The sequence below is a fragment of the Acomys russatus genome, chromosome 28 (genome assembly GCF_903995435.1).
Source record: "Acomys russatus chromosome 28, mAcoRus1.1, whole genome shotgun sequence".
NCBI lineage: Eukaryota > Metazoa > Chordata > Mammalia > Rodentia > Muridae > Acomys > Acomys russatus.
The window spans coordinates 26361348-26379974 of record NC_067164.1 but is presented as its reverse complement, the minus strand read 5'-3'; the positions used below and the strand labels follow the sequence as shown (position 1 = coordinate 26379974).

At 41.4% G+C, this 18627-nt stretch overlaps 1 protein-coding gene across 1 annotated transcript; it reads left to right on the top strand.

Moving 5' to 3' along the window:
- Positions 1-234: 234 nt before the first annotated feature.
- On the top strand, positions 235-18240 carry LOC127211018 (zinc finger protein 69-like). Its single transcript, XM_051170849.1, has 4 exons — positions 235-384; positions 14872-14998; positions 15188-15248; positions 17077-18240. Exons 1-4 carry the CDS (start codon positions 382-384, stop codon positions 18230-18232), a joined length of 1347 nt encoding a protein of 448 aa, XP_051026806.1. The 5' UTR covers positions 235-381; the 3' UTR covers positions 18233-18240.
- The last annotated feature ends 387 nt before the right edge of the window (positions 18241-18627 follow it).

Sequence of the window (18627 nt, the reverse complement as noted above, 5' to 3'; positions counted from 1 at the left end):
GGCGTCTCTTTTTCTCTGTGGCAGACCTAGGAACCCTTTCTCTAAGGTTGTGTTCATGATACATTAAATCAGAGATGTGGCTGCATTGTGGCATTTGTGCCCTATTTATAACAATAAGCGCTTACCACCAATAGCGTAGGGGCAGGGGTGGGCTCTGACCGCTATCCAGTCAATACCGCGGAGCGAAGCACGAGCTATCCAATCAGAAGCGCCAATTGGAGTGGCTGTTCCTCACCGGCCATCTTTCTACTCGCTGGGACATTGCCGGGATACTGTCTTGCCAGCTAAGGGAGACACGGGCGGCCCTTCAGGATCCGTGGCAGTGTGACTTGTTAACAACAGGAGCATTCCTAGGGGCCTCAGGAAGCTTGGGGTTCCGACATGGTAAGTGTCCTTGCGGTCTGCTGTCCAATCAGGAACGCCGGCAAAGAGCGGATATTCCTCATCCGCCATCTTTCTTACTGGCACGGTCTGGTCAGCTGAGAGGGCTGGGGGTATGGTCAAGCCTCTTTGCCTCGGTGACAGCCGGCTTCTGGAGCCCTCTTGAGCCCCCAAGAGGGATAGTAAGAAGACATGGTGAACATTGCGGCGAGTGTAGGAGGCGCCGCGTCTTTCCCGGGTCGCTGCCACAGTTCTGTACCCGACCTTGCTTTGGGTGCTGCGTGACCTAAGGTTTCTCGGCTCTCTGGGTGGCGGGACCCCGGCGGCGGCCCACATCAGCTCTTGCAGAATCCTGTTATCCTGTCTTCTCAGCGAGGCCCTTCCTGAAAAGTGTGTATAGTTAAGCATGTTAGCACGTGCTCACAATACCGCTCCATGCGAGATGATCACAGACTGAAGGCCAGTTTGCACTATATATCCCACTTTCTGGGCCAACCTGAGCTAGCTGCAAGATTCTGTCTCAAAAACAAAAGGGGCGAGGACATTCAGTGTTTTCGAATAAGTTAACTGGAGATAGATTAAGAAACCACACGTCCAGTTAGGTGTCCTGGTGCCATAAAAATACATTAGAACCCTCTTCTATAGCGTTTTACTTTCGCTGGATTAAGACTGGTCTGCATAGGGGGTTCAGGCCTGAAATTCCAGCTAATCAAGACACTGAAGGAGGATGGCCAGGAGTTCAAGGCCAGCTTGGGCAACTTAAAGCATGGTTTAAAATAAAACAGAGGAGCTAGGGATGCAGTATAGTGGCAGAGAGTATTTGCCTAGAACCTAGCGCCATATGCAAAACGAAAAATTATTTTTGAGTATGGATGAATACTTTGCGGGATGTGTGGAGGACAGTTAATACAAAAACTGCGCTATTCACATAGGGTTGTTCTTGTTTTAAGACAGAGTGTCATTTGCTTTCCTGGAACTTCATAGTAATAAAGACCAGGCTCGCCTAGAATTCACAGAGATCTACTTACCTCTGCATCCTGAGTGCTGAGTTTAAACGAAGTCAGCTGTGGATTTTTAATACCTATGTACAAATGTCTAATGTCCCTTGTCATCTGGAATGTTAATTCTGAAACCACAACCAAGCAGGATGGATGTATTGCGTAACTTGTAATTCCCACTCTTGGAACATCCTAAGTTTGAGGCTAGCCTGGGTTACATAATGAGACCCTATCTCAAGAAAACATAAGCATAGTCCAGAGCCCATCTGGTAGATGAGCAAACAAATGCTACCAAAGCAATGCAGCTTGCATATGGGCAAGCTTACTCTTCAGTGCGAGATGTGGGTATGGCCCATAATACTAACTGAAAGCAATGTACCCAGAGCCACAGTTCCATTTCTAGTTCTAGAAATTTATAGCGGAGTTTCAATGTGTCTTAAATAAGAGGTGGGGACATTTAGTGATGTCAACAGCATGAAATAAGTAAAAGGACCCATTTGTAAAAATAAAGAAAGAAGTTAAGGAGAGTAAATCATGACCGTTTATGGTGTAGAAGTTGGAGTTTCATCTTTTCAGCCTGGAACTGGTGGTGCACACCTTTAATCACAGCACTTTGGAGGCAGAGGCAGATGCAGATGGATCTCTTAAGTTCAAGGCCAGCCCGGTCTACATAGAGAGACCCTGTCTCAAAAAGGATGGGGGGGGGGGTTCTTTCTTCTCTATGCACATTCAGTATGTAAATAAGTAAGGGTATCGCCATTTATGTTACCATATCTGACATCTACGTAGCTGGTTCCAGATCAGCCTGGGATACAGTCTCAAAAAAAAAGGTAGTTCTGAGTAACATCACGAGATATACAGCTATGCTAGTCCATCCTTCGCTTCATATATAGCAGCTGTGTGTTAAAAGTTATTTTTATAAAACTGTGTCTGGTTCTCAGTTTCTCTCTTAACCTGGCTACACAAATAATTGAGATTCTATTATATTATTTTAACAAGCTTCACAGCACAAGAACCGAGCAGTTATTAACTATTCTTAACCCTTTAAGATAATCTGATTTCTTCCCAGTGTACATTCCAGAGATGCTTGAACTTTGAACTTTATAGCTTTCCTTGCTTCAGCTCCTCTCCTGAGGTCATCTGGACCTCTCCTGTGGCTGAATCCCCTACTTCCTCTTATAACTCCTCCTCCCCTGGCTGGCAGGAAGTCCAGCCCTATTCTCTCCCCTGCTCAGTGATTGGCTGTAAGCGGCTTTATTTGTATATCAGGGGACAGTTGGGGGGCAGTGTTTACACAACATTGAGACAGGAGATTCTCAGAACAAGGGTTGCAACCAGATATAGGGTGCACAGAAATCAGCATTTTAATAACACAATAACCTTATATCTACAGCTGTGTGACATCACATCAGCCGAAGAAGAAAGGTGAGGGCAGTTGTACTATGACATATTGAGACAGAAGGAAACTGACTCATATATTGCTATTATAGTTCAGTCTCAGCATTATTTATTATTGTAAGTATTTTCTCGTGACTAGTTAGCAAGTTAAATTTTCTCATATGTATGTGTAGGAAAAAAAACATTAGCCTAACTACTTGCCATGATTTTAGTCTTCGGCTGCAGGTCTTGGAACATACCTCTTTCAGGTACTGGTCACTTCTGCACTTTTTATTTTATTTTATAATTTTGTATACATAATATTTTGATCACCTGATCACTTCTGCTGAACGCTGGCCTCAACAAGTTCCCCTGTTTGTGTTTGTGACCTTGTGACCTCAATTATGGTTACCTGAATGAACATGGGTGAGAGTTACTTACTGAAGCCTGGACAGTTAACTTATCGTTGGTTACATCTCCGAAGACAATAGCTCTTTCTTTCCCAAGACGCCATTAACTTCTAGTAGTTCCTCAGGAAGGATGGGGCCTAATGATGGAATGTTGAGCGTCCCCATTTTCTGCAGATCATTTGTAGGTAACTATAGCTGCTGTGAGTTCATGAGTTCAACAGCTATATCATGTCCTGAAGACAGCATTCACAACTTTACATCCCATCTTCCAATGCTTTTTGGTTGTTGTTGTTCTTCTTCTTTTGTGATATTCTTCATGCCTTGGATGAGGTGTAATAGACATCCTTTCTAGGGATAAGTTTTCAAGAGTTACTTACTCTCGGCACTTAGACCCTGGAGGGAGGATCTCAAATACAATCAGAAAGCTGCATGTTACCATCATAGCTTCCGTGCCACTATTATACCAATGGGCACATCTTAACTGACATTGTAGACTACAGGAGTCACAGCTATTGAGGACATTTGATGACTGTCATCCACAAGGTTCTGGCTTGATACTACAGTGTTTGTTGTCTTCAGCAATAGAGTCTAATTGTTTATTTAGTTCTTGTGCTCAACCAGAGCCAGGCCTCAGGCCAGCTAGTAGCCTAGGATGCAGTTATAAGATGTGCCTAAGGTTTTGGGAACTGTCTGTTCTGGAGTGCTGGTGGGTGGAACAGAAGTTCTTTACCCAACATCTTCCTTCCTGGCATGGTCATTTTAGTGCAAGGCTGTCCACTAAGGAAGTCTTGGGGACTTAGTCTCTGTGGCTGGGAGACCTGGAACCACAGGAGGCCCTGGGCGCACACATGGTGTGCATGAGCTGGACGTGTGAGGTGGGCAGGCTTTCTGTGGAAAGCCAATGATCTGAAGCTAATACCACTCCCTCTTCCTCTCCCCGAGGGGATGGGGGTGAGGCAGGGGAGCTCTCAATCCCTCTGCTCCCTGGGCCATGGGACTCCATCCTTCTGTTGAGACCTAGTTTCCTGGCTGCAGCTCCAGCCTCACTGTGCTGGGTTCCCTACGTGGTGGTGACCGCTGGAGGGTTCTGTGGGAGCTTTCGCCTTTATGTGGGACTGTGGATGGGAGCTGCTGTGGGGTTGGGTTCCTGTGTCTATTTTCTGTGACAGTTGTTTTCCTGCAAATCTCTCAAATTCATGAGAAGGGACATCTAAACTCCGCTACCTTGTCTCTACAGCCCAGCGATGTATATAGTGGAAAAGAAATCTCCACGTATCTAATATGTTCTACTATTAGAACGTATTAGAAAGAATCCACATGTAACTGTTGTGCTGTTGCAGTAGGAGGAGACTTGTGCCTTCTCTGATGTCATTGCTATTGTCCCCTGAATGTTCACTCCTTGACTGTGATTTTAAGATTGCACAGTAATCAGAGAAAGACTTGACTGAACAGTGCTGCAGTAGGAATAAGTCCGGACTCTTTATATGTTTTAAATTTATTTTTAATATATATATTCACTTTAGATCCAGATCATAGCCCCTCCCTCCTCACCTCCGGGTCCCACCTTCCCACCCTCTTCCCCCATCCTCCCTCCCCTTCTCCTCAGAGAAGGGAAGTTCTCCCCTTCACACCCCAGCACATCAAGTTGCATATGTCTGAGCTCATCCTCATCCACTGAGACCAGGCCAGGCAGCCCTATTAGGGAGAAGTGATCGAAAGCAGGCAACAGAGTTCATGTCATAGACAGCACTTGCTCAACTTACTAATGGGCCCACAAGAAGATCAAACTGCCCATCAGTTACATATGTGTAGGGGCCTAGGTCCAGGCATGCAGGCTCTTTGGTTAGTGCTTCCCTCTCTATAAGCCCCCATGGGCCTAGGTTAGTTGGCCCTGGTAGTCTTCTTGTGACTTTCTTGTCTCCTCCATGTCCTTCTATTGCCCCCTACACTCTGCCCCCACCTCTGTTTTTCTGTCTCTGTCTGTCTCTGCCACCCCCCCCCCCAGGATTTCCCAAGCTCTGCCTAATGCTTTGCTGTGGGTCTTAGCATCTGATTTGATCAGCGGCTGGGTGGGGCTTCTCAGAGGACTGTTATGCTAGACTCCTGTTTATAAACATAGGGGAGTGTCATCAGCGGTGTCAGAGGTTGGTGTTCTCCCATGCTGTGGGTCTCAGGTTGGGCCAGACATTGGTTGGACAGTCCGTCAGTCTCTGTCTTTATCTCTGCACTTCTTGTAGGCAGGGTCATTTTTGGTTTGAAGGTTTTGTAGGTGGATTAGTGTTCTTGTCCCACCACTATAAGTCTTGCCTGGCTAAAAGGTGCCCACTTCAGTCTCTTGTCCCCTGTTTCTAGGACACTTAGCTTGAGACATCCCCATGTCCATGTAGCCTACCCTGTCCCAGGTCTTCAGCTTGTCTCAGCAATGCCCCTACCTTCGGTTTCCCTTTTCTTTCTAGAATGTCAAACCTCCCTTATCTCCTCTCCCTACATCTGATCCCCCTCCTTGTTTCTCTCTCACACCCCATTTTACCCAGTTCCCTTTCTACTTCCTCTTCTACTGTCTCTTCAGTTTCCCCATCTGAGTGAGCTATAAGGAACGCCTCCCTTGGGCCCTCCATCTGGCTTCTTTAAGCCTTTGAATTGTACTATGGTTATCCTGTAACATATAGCTAATTCTATAACAGTTGTTGTCCGGTCTCTAAAGGTTGAGAAATTCCAGGCTTAATAGAAGTGTGTTTGGAACAGTCTGAAGGGCTGGACCAATTGAGATCAGCAGCTTTCTTTAAAGCTGTCCTGGGAGCCGGTTTTGAAGGATCAGCAACTGAAGCTGCTGTGGCTGGAACATGCAGGATGCGGGAATCAGTGTGCCAGTGTCTCATCATTCTGGAGGATGAATCTTGTCAGGTTTCATCCATCATCACCAGAGTCCAGTTCTTTCGTTCTAAAAACATGTAATGTCTCACAAGTAATATATAGTTCTAAAATAACAAATGCATGAGATGTGCAGGATGCACAGATCAACTAAGAATATTTTCTGCTCTTTGTATGAGCAGAAGAAAGGCATTTGTAAATTGTCATTCATGGCATGTAAAAGATGACATTTACATGTCATGAGGATTCTGTAGCCAACAAGAATTATTGTCTATGCGTAGGTGTTCATGTCTCAGAGTCTCAGATCTGTTTCCATGTACCGGATCAGCAATACAAGTTACTTGCTTGTACTGCAGTTTGAAGTCATGTAAGTATAGACTGATTTAATTTAGCAGTCTTTTACCTAGCTCTGTTTCACTTTAACCTCTCTCAAAGAGGACTAATATTACCATTATCATTGAACATACAATCTGTATCATGTTGAAATCAAAACAAGACTGTAGAGATCCAAATATCCTCCTCTGTGCTCTTGGACACCTGCTGTATTAGTCCACGCCACTATCTGTCACCTGTGATCACCTCACATCTAGGGATAAGCCAGTTGCCCAGAGCAACAGGAAAAGCATTAACCTCAAATTAACTTTATTTAAACTCCTTTCTATCTTCAGTGCCCAAGCATACCTTAGGCATCTTGTACCTGTTTGGAGGTTTAGGCCTAAGGGTTGTTTTTTTGTTTTGTTTTGTTTTGTTTTTGTATTGTTTTTGCTTTTTTTTTTTTTTTTCATCAGTTTGTTGTTGTGGCTGTTTTCATTCCACCCCTTTCTTCACACAAAATGGGTGGTTCTGCCTTTTAAACGCAGGAATAGTATAGCCTTTGTGTTCTGGGACCTAACTTACTTTTTCACCTGTAATGACCCTGTGTCTCTCTGCGCCAGGCTGAACTACCACTTGTCCCCACTAATGCCTCACATCTGTATGGATAACTTGGTTGCCCTGAGCAGTGTGACACCTTACCTCAGTCAGAATTTAGTATCTTTTGGCTGTGGAAGGCATGCAGCTTGCATGTTTGTTTCCCAGGCTAGCTTTGTGTCCTTATATTGATTGATTAACAGAATATCCCATTTAGGCCTAAAGGACTGTTGGCACCAGTTTTCCCTTGGGAGCCCTACTTTCTAAGGAGGCTGGCTGGAATTTTAGGGTAGTGTGACATCATCCTCTCTTTACATAAACCTAAGATTGATGTGTATCCATCCTCTAGATCTGTAAGGACATTATTATGCATCAAGAAAAAACTTACATAGTAATTTTGAGGAAAAAAATGTTATTTTGAATTCCTAGACTGTCTTTGTAAGTGGTTTATCTTGTCAGCAGGGTGTCCCTGCCCTGACTTCGTTGTGTAAGCCAGGCTGATCCAGAATTCAGAGATCCGCTTTTCTCTTTCTCTCTAGCATGGTGCTCTTAAGAGAGCTGCACTGTTGCAGTGCATTCAGCTTTGTTTACTTGCTCTTTGGCTAAGAAACCACCTTTCACCCAGGACTTAGAGTCAAGCCTCACATTTATTCACAAATATGTTACAAACATGTAAAAATAATGTTTATTATAAATTAGCCTATAATTATTATGGCAATGTTATCCAACCAGCTATGATAATCAATAAGGACACAGACACCGTTTGTATTGTAGGATAGACTCATTTTACCTGGGACTGGGAATATATTAACCCTCTGAAGTATCCTTATCAAATGTGTGTGACCTTGTATTTGGAACATAGATGTTCAGAATTGTGATGTCATCTTGGTGAATTTTTCTTTTGATGAGTATGAAGTGCCCTTCCTCATCTCTCTTAACTAATTTTGGCTGGAAGTCTATTTCATTAAATATTAGAATGGCTGTTCCTTATTGGGTCCATTTGCTTGGAAAACATTTTTCCTGCCCTTTACTCTGAGGTATTTATGTTTGTTGTTAAGGTGTGTGGTGTGTTTCTTTCTTTCTTTTCTCTCTCTCTCTCTCTCTCTCTCTCTCTCTCTCTCTCTCTCTCTCTCTCTCTTTCTTTTGGTTTTCAAGATAGGGTTTCTCTTTGTAACAGCCCTGTTTGTCCTGGACTCACTCTGTAGACCAGACTGGCCTTGAACTCACAGAAATCCCCCTGTCTCTGCCTCCCAAGTGCTGGGATTAAAGGTGTGCACCATCACTCCCAGCTGAGGTGTGTTTCTTGTATGCATCAGAATGTTGAGAGATATTAATGACCAATGATTGCTAGCTCTTGTTATTTTGATATTAGTGGTTCTAGAGTGTCTGTGTATTTCTCTTGTTTTGGTTTTGCTGCAGTGGAGTTACTTTTTTCTGTGTTTTCTTGGATGTAGTTTACTTCCTTTGGTTGGAGTTTTCCTTCTAGTATCTTTTGTAGGGCTAGGTTTGTGCGTAGATAGTGTTTAAATTTAGTTTTGTCATGGAATATGTTTTTTTCCATCTATGGTGATTGAAAGTTTTGCTGGATATAGTAGTCTGGGCTGACATTTGGGGTCTGCAGATGTCTATCTAGGCCCTTTTGGTGTTTAGAGTCTCTGTTGGAAAGTCAGGGGTGATTATGATAGGTTGCTTTTATATGTTATTTCGCCTTTTTCCCTTGCAGCTTTTACTATTTTTTATTTGCTCTGTACATTTAATGTTTAGGTTATTATGTGGTGGGAGAATTCTTTTCTGGTTTAATCTATTTGGGGTTCTATAGTCCTCTTGTATGTTTATAGGCATCTCTTTCTTTAGGTTGGGGAAATTTTCTTTTATGATTTTATTAAAAATATTTTATGGGCCTTGGAGCTGAGAATCTTCTATTCCTATTATTTTTAGGTTTTTATCTTTTCATAGTGTCCTTTATTTCTTGGATGTTTTGTGTCAGGAATTTTTTAGATTGAACATTTTCTGACAGATACATCGATTTCTTCAATTGTATCTTCTACACCTGAGATTCCTTTTTCTCTCTCTTGTATTCTGTTGGTGATGTTTTACCTCTGTAATTCCTGTTTTCTTCCCTAAGTTTTCCATATCCATGATTTCCTCAGTTTTTGTTTCCCTTATTGTTTCTATTTCCATTTTCAGATCTTGAATCACTTTATTCATTTCCTTCACCTATTTTGCATTTTTTTGTATTTCTTTAAGTGATTTACTCATTTCCTGTTTAAAGGCCTCTATCTGTTTGATTGTATTTTCCTGTATTTCTTTAAGGGATTTATTCATTTCTTCTTTAAAGGCCTCTATCATCTTCAAAAGAATAGTTTTAAGGTCATTTTCCTGTGTTTCAGTTGTGTTGGGGTTTCCAGGAATGGTTGTTGTGGAATAACTGGGTTCTGGAGGAGCTATATTGCTCTGGCTTTTATTGGTTGTGTTCTTACACTGGTCTTTAGCCATCTGATTGTCTCTGGCATTGGCTGGTTGTTCCTGGTGCCCACTGGATTTCTAAACTGTGCAGGAAGAACTCTGGGCAGGAAGCTGGGTGTTCCTGGAGCATCCCTCCTCAGAAGGGTGGGTATGTTTATGGACTGGTTGCTGGATTTTCAGGAATACCCTGCCTTTCTCCTTAGGTAGCTGTGTCCCAGTTAGACCCACAGGCAAGGGATTGGACTGGGGTGTCTAGCCTGTATTATCTTGAAGACCAGAAGGTCTCCTCAGGAACCAAGGAGCCCTTCTTTTGCTGGGAAAACTTCCTGGAGTCAGCAACCTACTTGCTCCATGGTCTCTGAGCTCAAGCAGCCCAGACAGTGTGCACGATAGGCATCAACATTTTGGAGTGAGACCCTGTGTGTTCCTGAAGTCTCTCTCCCCTATATTTTTTTCCTCCCTACTCTCCCTCTCTTTCCCACCTTCTTTCCCTCTCCCTCTCTTTCTTTCTCTCCCTTCCCTCCTTCCTTTACTCCCTCCGCGTGTGTGTGTGTGTGTGTGTGTGTGTGTGTGTGTGTGTGTGTAGACATATATGCCACAACATGTGTAGGTCAGAGGACCACTTTCAGGGAGTTTGTTCTCTTCCACTGCATGGCTTCCAAGGACCCACCTTAGGCCTTAGGCTTGGTGGCAAGCCCTTTAGACTGCCTGAGCCATCTTACTGGCTGGAATGTGTCAGGATTGTGACAAGTGTAAGTAAACACTTACAATAGAACTATTGTAGGACATTGTACTGGTATTGGGCAATCTGTTAACAACACTGACGGCATAAAATACCAGCACAATTGAGGATCCTCAAGTAACTGTGGGCATTCTGAATTGATTTTGTACAGGAAGAAGCCGTTCACAATGAAGAAGGGAAAGTTTTCAGAATGACGTTTTCTAGATGCTGAGCATTTCCTGATTTAGTAGAGGTGAATTGCCTTGACCTGCACTTACAGTGACCATGGTCTCTAAGTTCAGAGATGGGTTCATCCTGTGAACTGACCTCACCTTTTGTTTTCCTTGTAAAATTGTTTCTACAAAATAATAGTTTACAAGACTGCTTTTAAATTTCTTTCTTGATTTAAGGATAAAATGGTGCTATTTAAGCTCTGTGTGGGTACACACTTGCAAACCATGCATTCAGGAAGCCAAGGCAAGGATGCAGTCATGAGGTTGAAGACAACTTGACATACATAGTAAAGTCAAGTTCAGCAAGTGCTCTAGAGGGAGACCCTGGCTCTCCTGTCCAAAGACAAAAAAGCAAAAGCCAACCAAACGAAAAGTTGGTGATGTTCTTGCTCATATCCTGACTAGACAGAAAGCTAAGGTCTGAAGAAGTAGAGGAAATCAGAGGATAGAGGGCTTCTATGGGGGCCACTCTCCCTTCCCAGCTTTGCAGGGACATGGTGATTAAACTCACGTCACCAGGGTATCGTGGCAAACACTTTTTATCTGCTGAACTATCTTGATACCCTAAGGGATTTTTAAGATAAAGTGTTTGTTAATATTTACTTCGAATGACAGCATGTGTATTCCCATGCACACTATGAAGAGGCTTGCTTTGGTTGTGTTCAGTTCCGTACATAGAGCTTGCTAATGCAAGGGTTTCTCCTTTTCCTTTCTCTTTTCTCTTTTTCCTCTTTAACAGTTTTGCAAACTGTTTATCACTTTGGTTTTACATCCTTTGGGGTTTGAGTGATATAATTGCACAATTAATATGGTTTTAAACTGTGATTTCTTTGTCTCAGTCTCTAGCAAGTATGGTATTGCTAGCTAAATTTGTTATAAAACCAACCCATTCTTTCATTTCTCTGCTTGCTGGAATTGGCTTGTTCATGTGGGATTCTTCTGTGTTTGTTTTGTTGCTTATTTGGTGACGTTCATAATACTTTAGCATCAAGTGCATATTTTTTTACACAGTGGAAAAATGCGGGTGATTTTTTTTGACTGTAGATAAAGTCAAAGTTAGCAGGAAATTTAGTATTTTAATTTAGTATTTTATTTTTTTATAGATATGTATTTTTTTTTACCAACTCTTCAGATAACCTAGCTTATTGTCCAGCATTAAACATACTAACAACATAATTTATGATTGTGTATCTTTGACATTGAGCATTTCATATGTAGCTCTTCATGTTCTCTTCATGTTCTTTTACCAAAGATTTAATATTTTTCATTGTAAAAGAATTTTTCTTTTCCACTTAGCATAAGAGCCTGAATTTAAGCAATACATGTGGACATAGCTATCTAAAAGATAAGTAGTCTTCAGTAGTATATTAAAATTACTGATATTCCTAGGGAAATTAAATGAAATTGTTTATGAAAATGATACCTGCTCAGCCAGTCTGTTTCTCAGGTTTTGCTGTGCTTACTGCAAGTAGTAGTCACTTAACAGAAAGCATAATATGTAGCAAAATAGTAATAGAATTGCTACTTTGTAGCTTTTATTGAAACTGTGCCCACCCCATACACAGTATTCTCTCTTAGAAGAGACTATACTTGTTAAAGTCTGGTTTTGTCCTTATAACTACCACCTTCTTAGTTTGCATAATTACAATATATGTTATATATTATATATATAAATTATAACATCTTGCTCAGTATCCTTTCTGCCTGCATTTTTAATTACATCTCTCCATTGTTGAACTTTATATTCTAATAGATAGTATTTAATAGGATTGCATGGGTACACAAAATTGGCTGTTCACGGTGCGATTAGCGTCATCTTCAGAAGAGTAGCATAAGAATTGCCTATCACTAGGGATCAAATCAGCTAATGTGTCAATAGTGGGAAATATTACTATCCGTGGGTGCCACTTGACCCAGGTTATTGTAGTTTGTGTTAACATAGTTGAGTTAAGCCTCATTGTCCCATATTAACTTTATTGTATGATCATTACATACGGATTTACCTAAATGGCCTTGAATTGTCCTCAGTGCCTTCTTACCATTTGCTTCTATAAAATTTGATTTTGCCTTAAATACCCTCCTGTAGACAGTGTTCAGAGAAATGAGTAGCACCCTCAAATTAGAGGGAAATGTTGAAGATGTTTTAAAAACTACACGTGGCCAGGCATGGTGGCACATGCCTGTAATCCCAGCCCTGGGGGAGGCAAAGGTAGGCGGATCTCTGTGAGTTTGAGGCCAGCCTGATCTCAAAATGAGTCTAGGAAAACCAAGGCTACACAGAGAAACCCTGTCTAGAAAAAACAACAAAAACAAAACAAAAACTACAGGTGGATAGTTCAGGAATTGTGTGAGATTTGTGGAGTTAATATGGAGGTGAACATTTTCCTGGTGTTTCTCATGAGCAACAGACAGAACAAGTTACCAGAGCCACTGAGGCACTGGTTTAACAACATGTAAGTCCTAATTTAATAGGAGCCTTAGCATAGGACAACAAGATCCCATATCCTCAGTGTCATCAATTTCCGCTAGAAAAATAAATGCATTATCTTTAATCTTCTGTTTGGTGTTTTCCTGCTGTGGGAACCTCTCTCGTGAGTATAGGCCAGGTGGGACAAGAGTGTGTGCACTTAGTAGTTAGTACCTATAGTATTGGGCTGGGTTCAGCTTCCCATCAGAGACTTGGGTAATATATCTGAAAAATTACTGTGCAGCTTTCTAAAAGTGCTATTATTAGCTCCCTGCTCTCCGATTTTCTATACAAGATGCTCATTAAAATTTTTATAACAAGGTGAGTGACAGTGTTTTTTTTTTTTCCCTTGTAATATGTGTTTATCTACTGTCCATTCTTTCTGGTAGTTACTGTGAAGTGTCCTAGCACATGTCCTTCATGCCTCCACAGAAGACACTGCTACTGTTTGTTTGTTTGTTGTATTAAGCTCATCTCATGTCAGACAGGGTTGTGTTGTGGTTGTATAGAGACGTTTCCTGTGGAGATAAAACACAAACACATTTCCACCCCAAAAGGGAATGTAAGACAGATCAGAGTAATGATTGCTCTGGGCTTTTTTCACTCTTGCCAAGAAATGCCAAGAATCTAAGCCTTACTGAGGTGCTGGAACAAGAAACAATTGAAGCATCTAATTATGTGCTGGATTATTTATCTTCACCCGAATCCTTGCAAGTCTCTAGGTCTGTCCCCAATCCCTTGAAAAAGCACACATCAGGTATTGTTTCATGAGGCAGAGGGCAGGATCACTGTGTTCCTCGCTCTTCCTTGTTACAACCCATGCTCCTCCCAAGGTTATGGTTCCATCTTTTCTTCTGCTCACAAACTGCCTCTGGACAGTTGTGTTGTTGTTGTTGTTCAATCTTCATTCTTAGATAACATCGCTGTTACTACCAGCCCCAAAAGTTCATCCTTCCTTTTGACTGCATTCTCCTGTCCAAGACACGCAGGGAAGCGGGTTAAGGAGCAGCAGGCTGGTTACTACCCTACTCCAGAGAAGATGGGCTCGGCCACTTGGATACTGCAGCTTGGATACTACTTGGATAAAGAGGGGGTCCACTTCGATAGGAAAAAGGTGTAGGGACCACCTTCTCTCTTGTTCTGGGGGAGAGGGATGACTGGTATTTGTCCCAGCTGGGTTTCCTATATGCAGTTACTTGAATATAATAATAATAATAACTTTTTGGGAGGAGGTTATATCTTGGACTCATTGTGTTCCATCTAAAATTGTGACGTCATTCCTGTTATTTCATTGCTCTTTGGCATGGTCTTTTTTTTTTTTTTTTTAAGTAATGTTTTTCATTAGCTTAGTAAATTACTCTCCAGGGTTCCTATAGTTACTTTGTAAGAAACCCAGTATTTTCTAGAAGTTTTCTCTTAGCGCAAGCACAATAAATATATTGAATTCTCTAAATAACAGGTTGTGACAGAAAGTGATAATTCCTGTCCGAACAGTTCAGTAAAGACTCATTATTCACATGGCACTTTGGGGGTGATGAAGTGGTCCCCCTCTGGTGATCATGTTGGAAAATTTCAAGCATTGAGAGGGAAAACAAGAGTTAAGCAAATAACATATTGTGTACAGAAACTGTATGGGAACATTTTAACTCCCCACCCCTTGCTATCAGTCTGTTGACATCCATCCTTAGAGCAATGTCTAGACACCAACAAAAATCAAACTTCGCATTTAGTCATTTCTAAGAATATGTAGATTCGGGAGAGCTGGTGTTAGCTGTGTGTGCACTATGTAGCAGGACTGTTCTGCAAGGTGTTAAAGTATACCAAGAAAAACTGCAAGATCCAGCAGCATAATTGGTGTTCCTGTTTGGTTATTTCTTTAGCAAAGGAGGTCCCATCCAATACAGGAATTGCTGTGTAAGAGGGAGATGGTACGCATGGTGCAGAAGAGTGCCATGCATGACCCTTGGAGAACTTCTTGCAGAATCCATCTCCATAGCAATGCTGTGAATCTTACTCTTCTTGATGTGGCATGTTTTAGGACTGTCTAACTTTTGAGGATGTGGCTGTGAACTTCACCTTGGAGGAGTGGGATATGTTGGATCCTTCCCAGAAGCAACTCTACACAGATGTGATGCAGGAAACCTTCAGAAACCTACTTGCTATAGGTAAGGATGAACGTACTTAATGAGAGAACAACTCGGTCTTGTTTACCAGTGCTGCTCAGTGATTTAGAATATAAAGGGTCAATGTGGTGAATGGTAAATGTGCCAGGCATATGCATGTTATACAATGAACTTAGAGAAGTTACTATTAGAGATTGATTTCATAATGATTTTTCTGGATCTGCATTTTAGGACAAAGTGAGGAAGGCCAGATGATTAAAGTTGATGATGAAGATTCTAGAAGAAATCGAAGGTAATCTGTCCTGTCCAAATAAGAGGAATGTTGCTCAAGAATTTGGGAATCAAAAGTAGAGATAGCTTCTGTAATAAATAAATAACATTGTTCTTTCAGAGGTCCAGGATTAAATTCCCAGCACCCAGATGGTGGCTCACAACCATCTATCACTCCAGTCCCAGGAGTGTAGAAAATTTAAAAATAAGCCCAACTTCAAAATAATTTATTCCCAAACAATTTTTATAAAAATTCATAGAGAATTGGTGACATAATATACTATTAAGATGATATAATTGACTTTCTGATAATCCAGTATTCACAAAATTTGTTTCATATACAAAATTATTTTAAAATAATGTGAGCTGCACAGATAGAAGGGTCAGGGGGTAAGAACACTTGCTGTGTGAGCATTAATACTTAAGTTCAGTGATCCGCAGCACCTGCTTTCTTGTTTTGAAGCGTAGACTTTACTATCTCTAGGGCTTTCTGGCTATCAGCCTAGCTAGAATGGTGAGGAAGGCAGCATGAATTCCAGATTCAATAAGAGATCCCTGTTTCAAGGGGATAAGATGGAAAAATGATTAAAGAGGATACCTGATTTTCTCATTTCCACCCACACATGCACACATTTACCACCCAGCACACAGTAAGGACTGATGAGAAGGCTGAATAGGTAAAGGGGCTTTCCCTCAAGCCTCATGACCTCAGTTCCATCGCAGAGCATGCATGGTGAGTCAAGACAACCAACTCTTGCAGGTTGTCCTCTGGTATCTACATTGATACCCATGACTCTTAGCACCACCACCACCACATACACAGACAGACACAGACACACACACACAGATACACAATAAAGAAATATAAGGGACTAAGGATTAAGCACTCCAATATCATTCCTCAACAGAACCTGAGGTTGGTTCCCAGCATCCATGTTGGGAAGCTCACAGACATCTGTACTCCAGTTCTGGGTGATCTACAGGCACCACACTTGTGTGCACATACCTAGACACACACACATTTGAACACACACAAAATACAATTAAAAGAAATACTGTTTTAATGTGTAAATAATAAAAGTGAAAAATGTGGGACATTATCTTTAAGCTTTGAGTGTGAAGTATATTTTAAAAAAATAAAGAAAGGAAAAACGGCCATCAAGATGATTTACTGAGGAAAGGCTCTTTGCTGCCCAAGGCTGTGAACTTGAATTCAGCCCCCGAGCCCACATCAAAGTAGAAGGAGAGCACTGGCCTTCACATGGTCCTCTCCCTGATTACCTAGTAATAATAATTTAAAAGCTTTAAATAATTTTTTCCCCACTGCTTTATCTCTTCAAAATATCCCACATATATGCAAATATATCAAATTCTGATATTTGTTTTGTTTTGTTTGAGACAGGGTTTCTCTGTGTAGCCTTGGTTGTCCTGGACAACAGAGATCTGCCTGCCTCTGCCTCTGACAGTGCTGGGATTAACTGAAAACATTTTTGTGGAAGCATTTTGCTCAAAGAATTATATGTCATAGAGAGGCACCTTCAGTGCTGCCTAGTTGCTGCTAGTCTAGCAGTTGGTGGTGGTGAGTTCAAGGCCAGCTTGAGCATCAGCAAGAAAGAAGACTTGCCAGAGCAAATAATGAAAAATAAATAAATAAGCAAACGTAATGACTTGGACATTCAGTGTTTATATAATATTTTACCTGGTAAAAGTGTTAACATCTGTATCCATTCACATTAGATGATGTGGAACATTTAGCGCATTCATGTTAAAGAATTCTAGCCAGGTAAAATAGGAACCTGACTGGTAACTTATAAATGAAATTTGAGCAATGCACCTTCTACTTTTTACAGAAATGGAGTGGTAAAATTATTGTATGAACCCAGTGAAGGCAGACAATGTGAAGAAATCTTCAGTGAGTTTCCAGATACCGTTGTGAACAAGAAAGCCCCTCATGGAATAAAACTGTGTGGAAGTAATTTATGTGAAGACATACTTATTGGCCTCCCACCCCTAAATATGCGTATTCCTGTTCAAACAGGACATAAGCCATATGAATATGAGATACATGAAGACAGCCTTTATAAATTTAGGGAGTGTGGGAAATCCTTCATGTACCCTGAGTGCTTTATGAAGCATGAAAATGCTCACACCACGGAGAAGCCATATAAATGTCAGCAGTGTGGGAAAGCGTTTTCCTCTTCAAGCAAGGTTCGAAGACATGAGAGAACTCACACTGGTGAGAAACCCTACCTATGTAACCACTGTGGGAAAGCCTTCCCTAGTCGTGGGTCCCTTCGACGCCATGACAGGATTCACAGTGGAGAGAAACCCTTTGTTTGTAAGTATTGTGGGAAAGCTTTCACTGGTCAAAGTTCACTTCCACGACATGAAAGAATTCACAGTGGAGAGAAACCCTATGTATGTAAGTACTGTGGGAAATGCTTCATTTCTTCAAGTACCTGCCGAGTACACGAGCGGACTCACACTGGGGAGAAGCTCTATGTTTGTAAACTGTGTAATAAAGCTGTCACTACTCGCACTTCCCTTCGAAATCATGAAAGAATTCACAGTGGTGAGAAACCCTATGTCTGTGAACAGTGTGGGAAAGGTTTCATCTCTTCTGGTACTTTTCGAATACATGAACGAATTCACACTGGAGAGAAGCCCTATAAATGTAAGGAGTGTGGGAAAGCCTTCACTATACAGAGTTCTCTTCAGCGCCATGAAAGGATTCACACGAGGGAAAAGCCCTATGACTGTAAGGAATGTGGGAAAGCTTTCAGTGGCTACAGTTCACTGCGACGGCATGAAAGGATTCACAGTGGAGAAAGACCGTATGCATGCAAGCAGTGTGGGAAAACCTTTCCTGCTTTGGGTGATTGTCAAAGACATGAGCAAATTCACACGGGTGAGAAACCCTACATATGTAAGCAGTGTGGGAAAGCGTTCACTCGTTGTGGTTCCCTTAGAATACATGAAAAGACCCACACTAGAGAGAATTCTTAAGCATAAAATATGAGAAGGCCTCTTTATTGAGTGCCCTTTCTATAAAAATCATGACAATGTTTGAGGAAGAAAACAAGTATCAATATGAAGTTATGAGGGCTGCTACTAGTCAGTCCTATTGTTAAATTAACAAATATAAAAGGACAAATTAAGACTGCATCCAATATCAAAACATACACAGAAACGTCAGAAAGTTGTTGAGTGTAAGAAATACTTTAAAAGGTCTATGAAATTTCCTCAGGTTTTGGAGTACTATAAGTGTACATTATGAAAGGTTCAATGCAAAGTAATTTATGTAGAATGCTCCAAAAATTAGATAGCCTGGAGGAAATGTCCTAAAAATCATACTCATTAGTTTATTACTAAAATAGATATCTGAAATACTTACTCCTTAT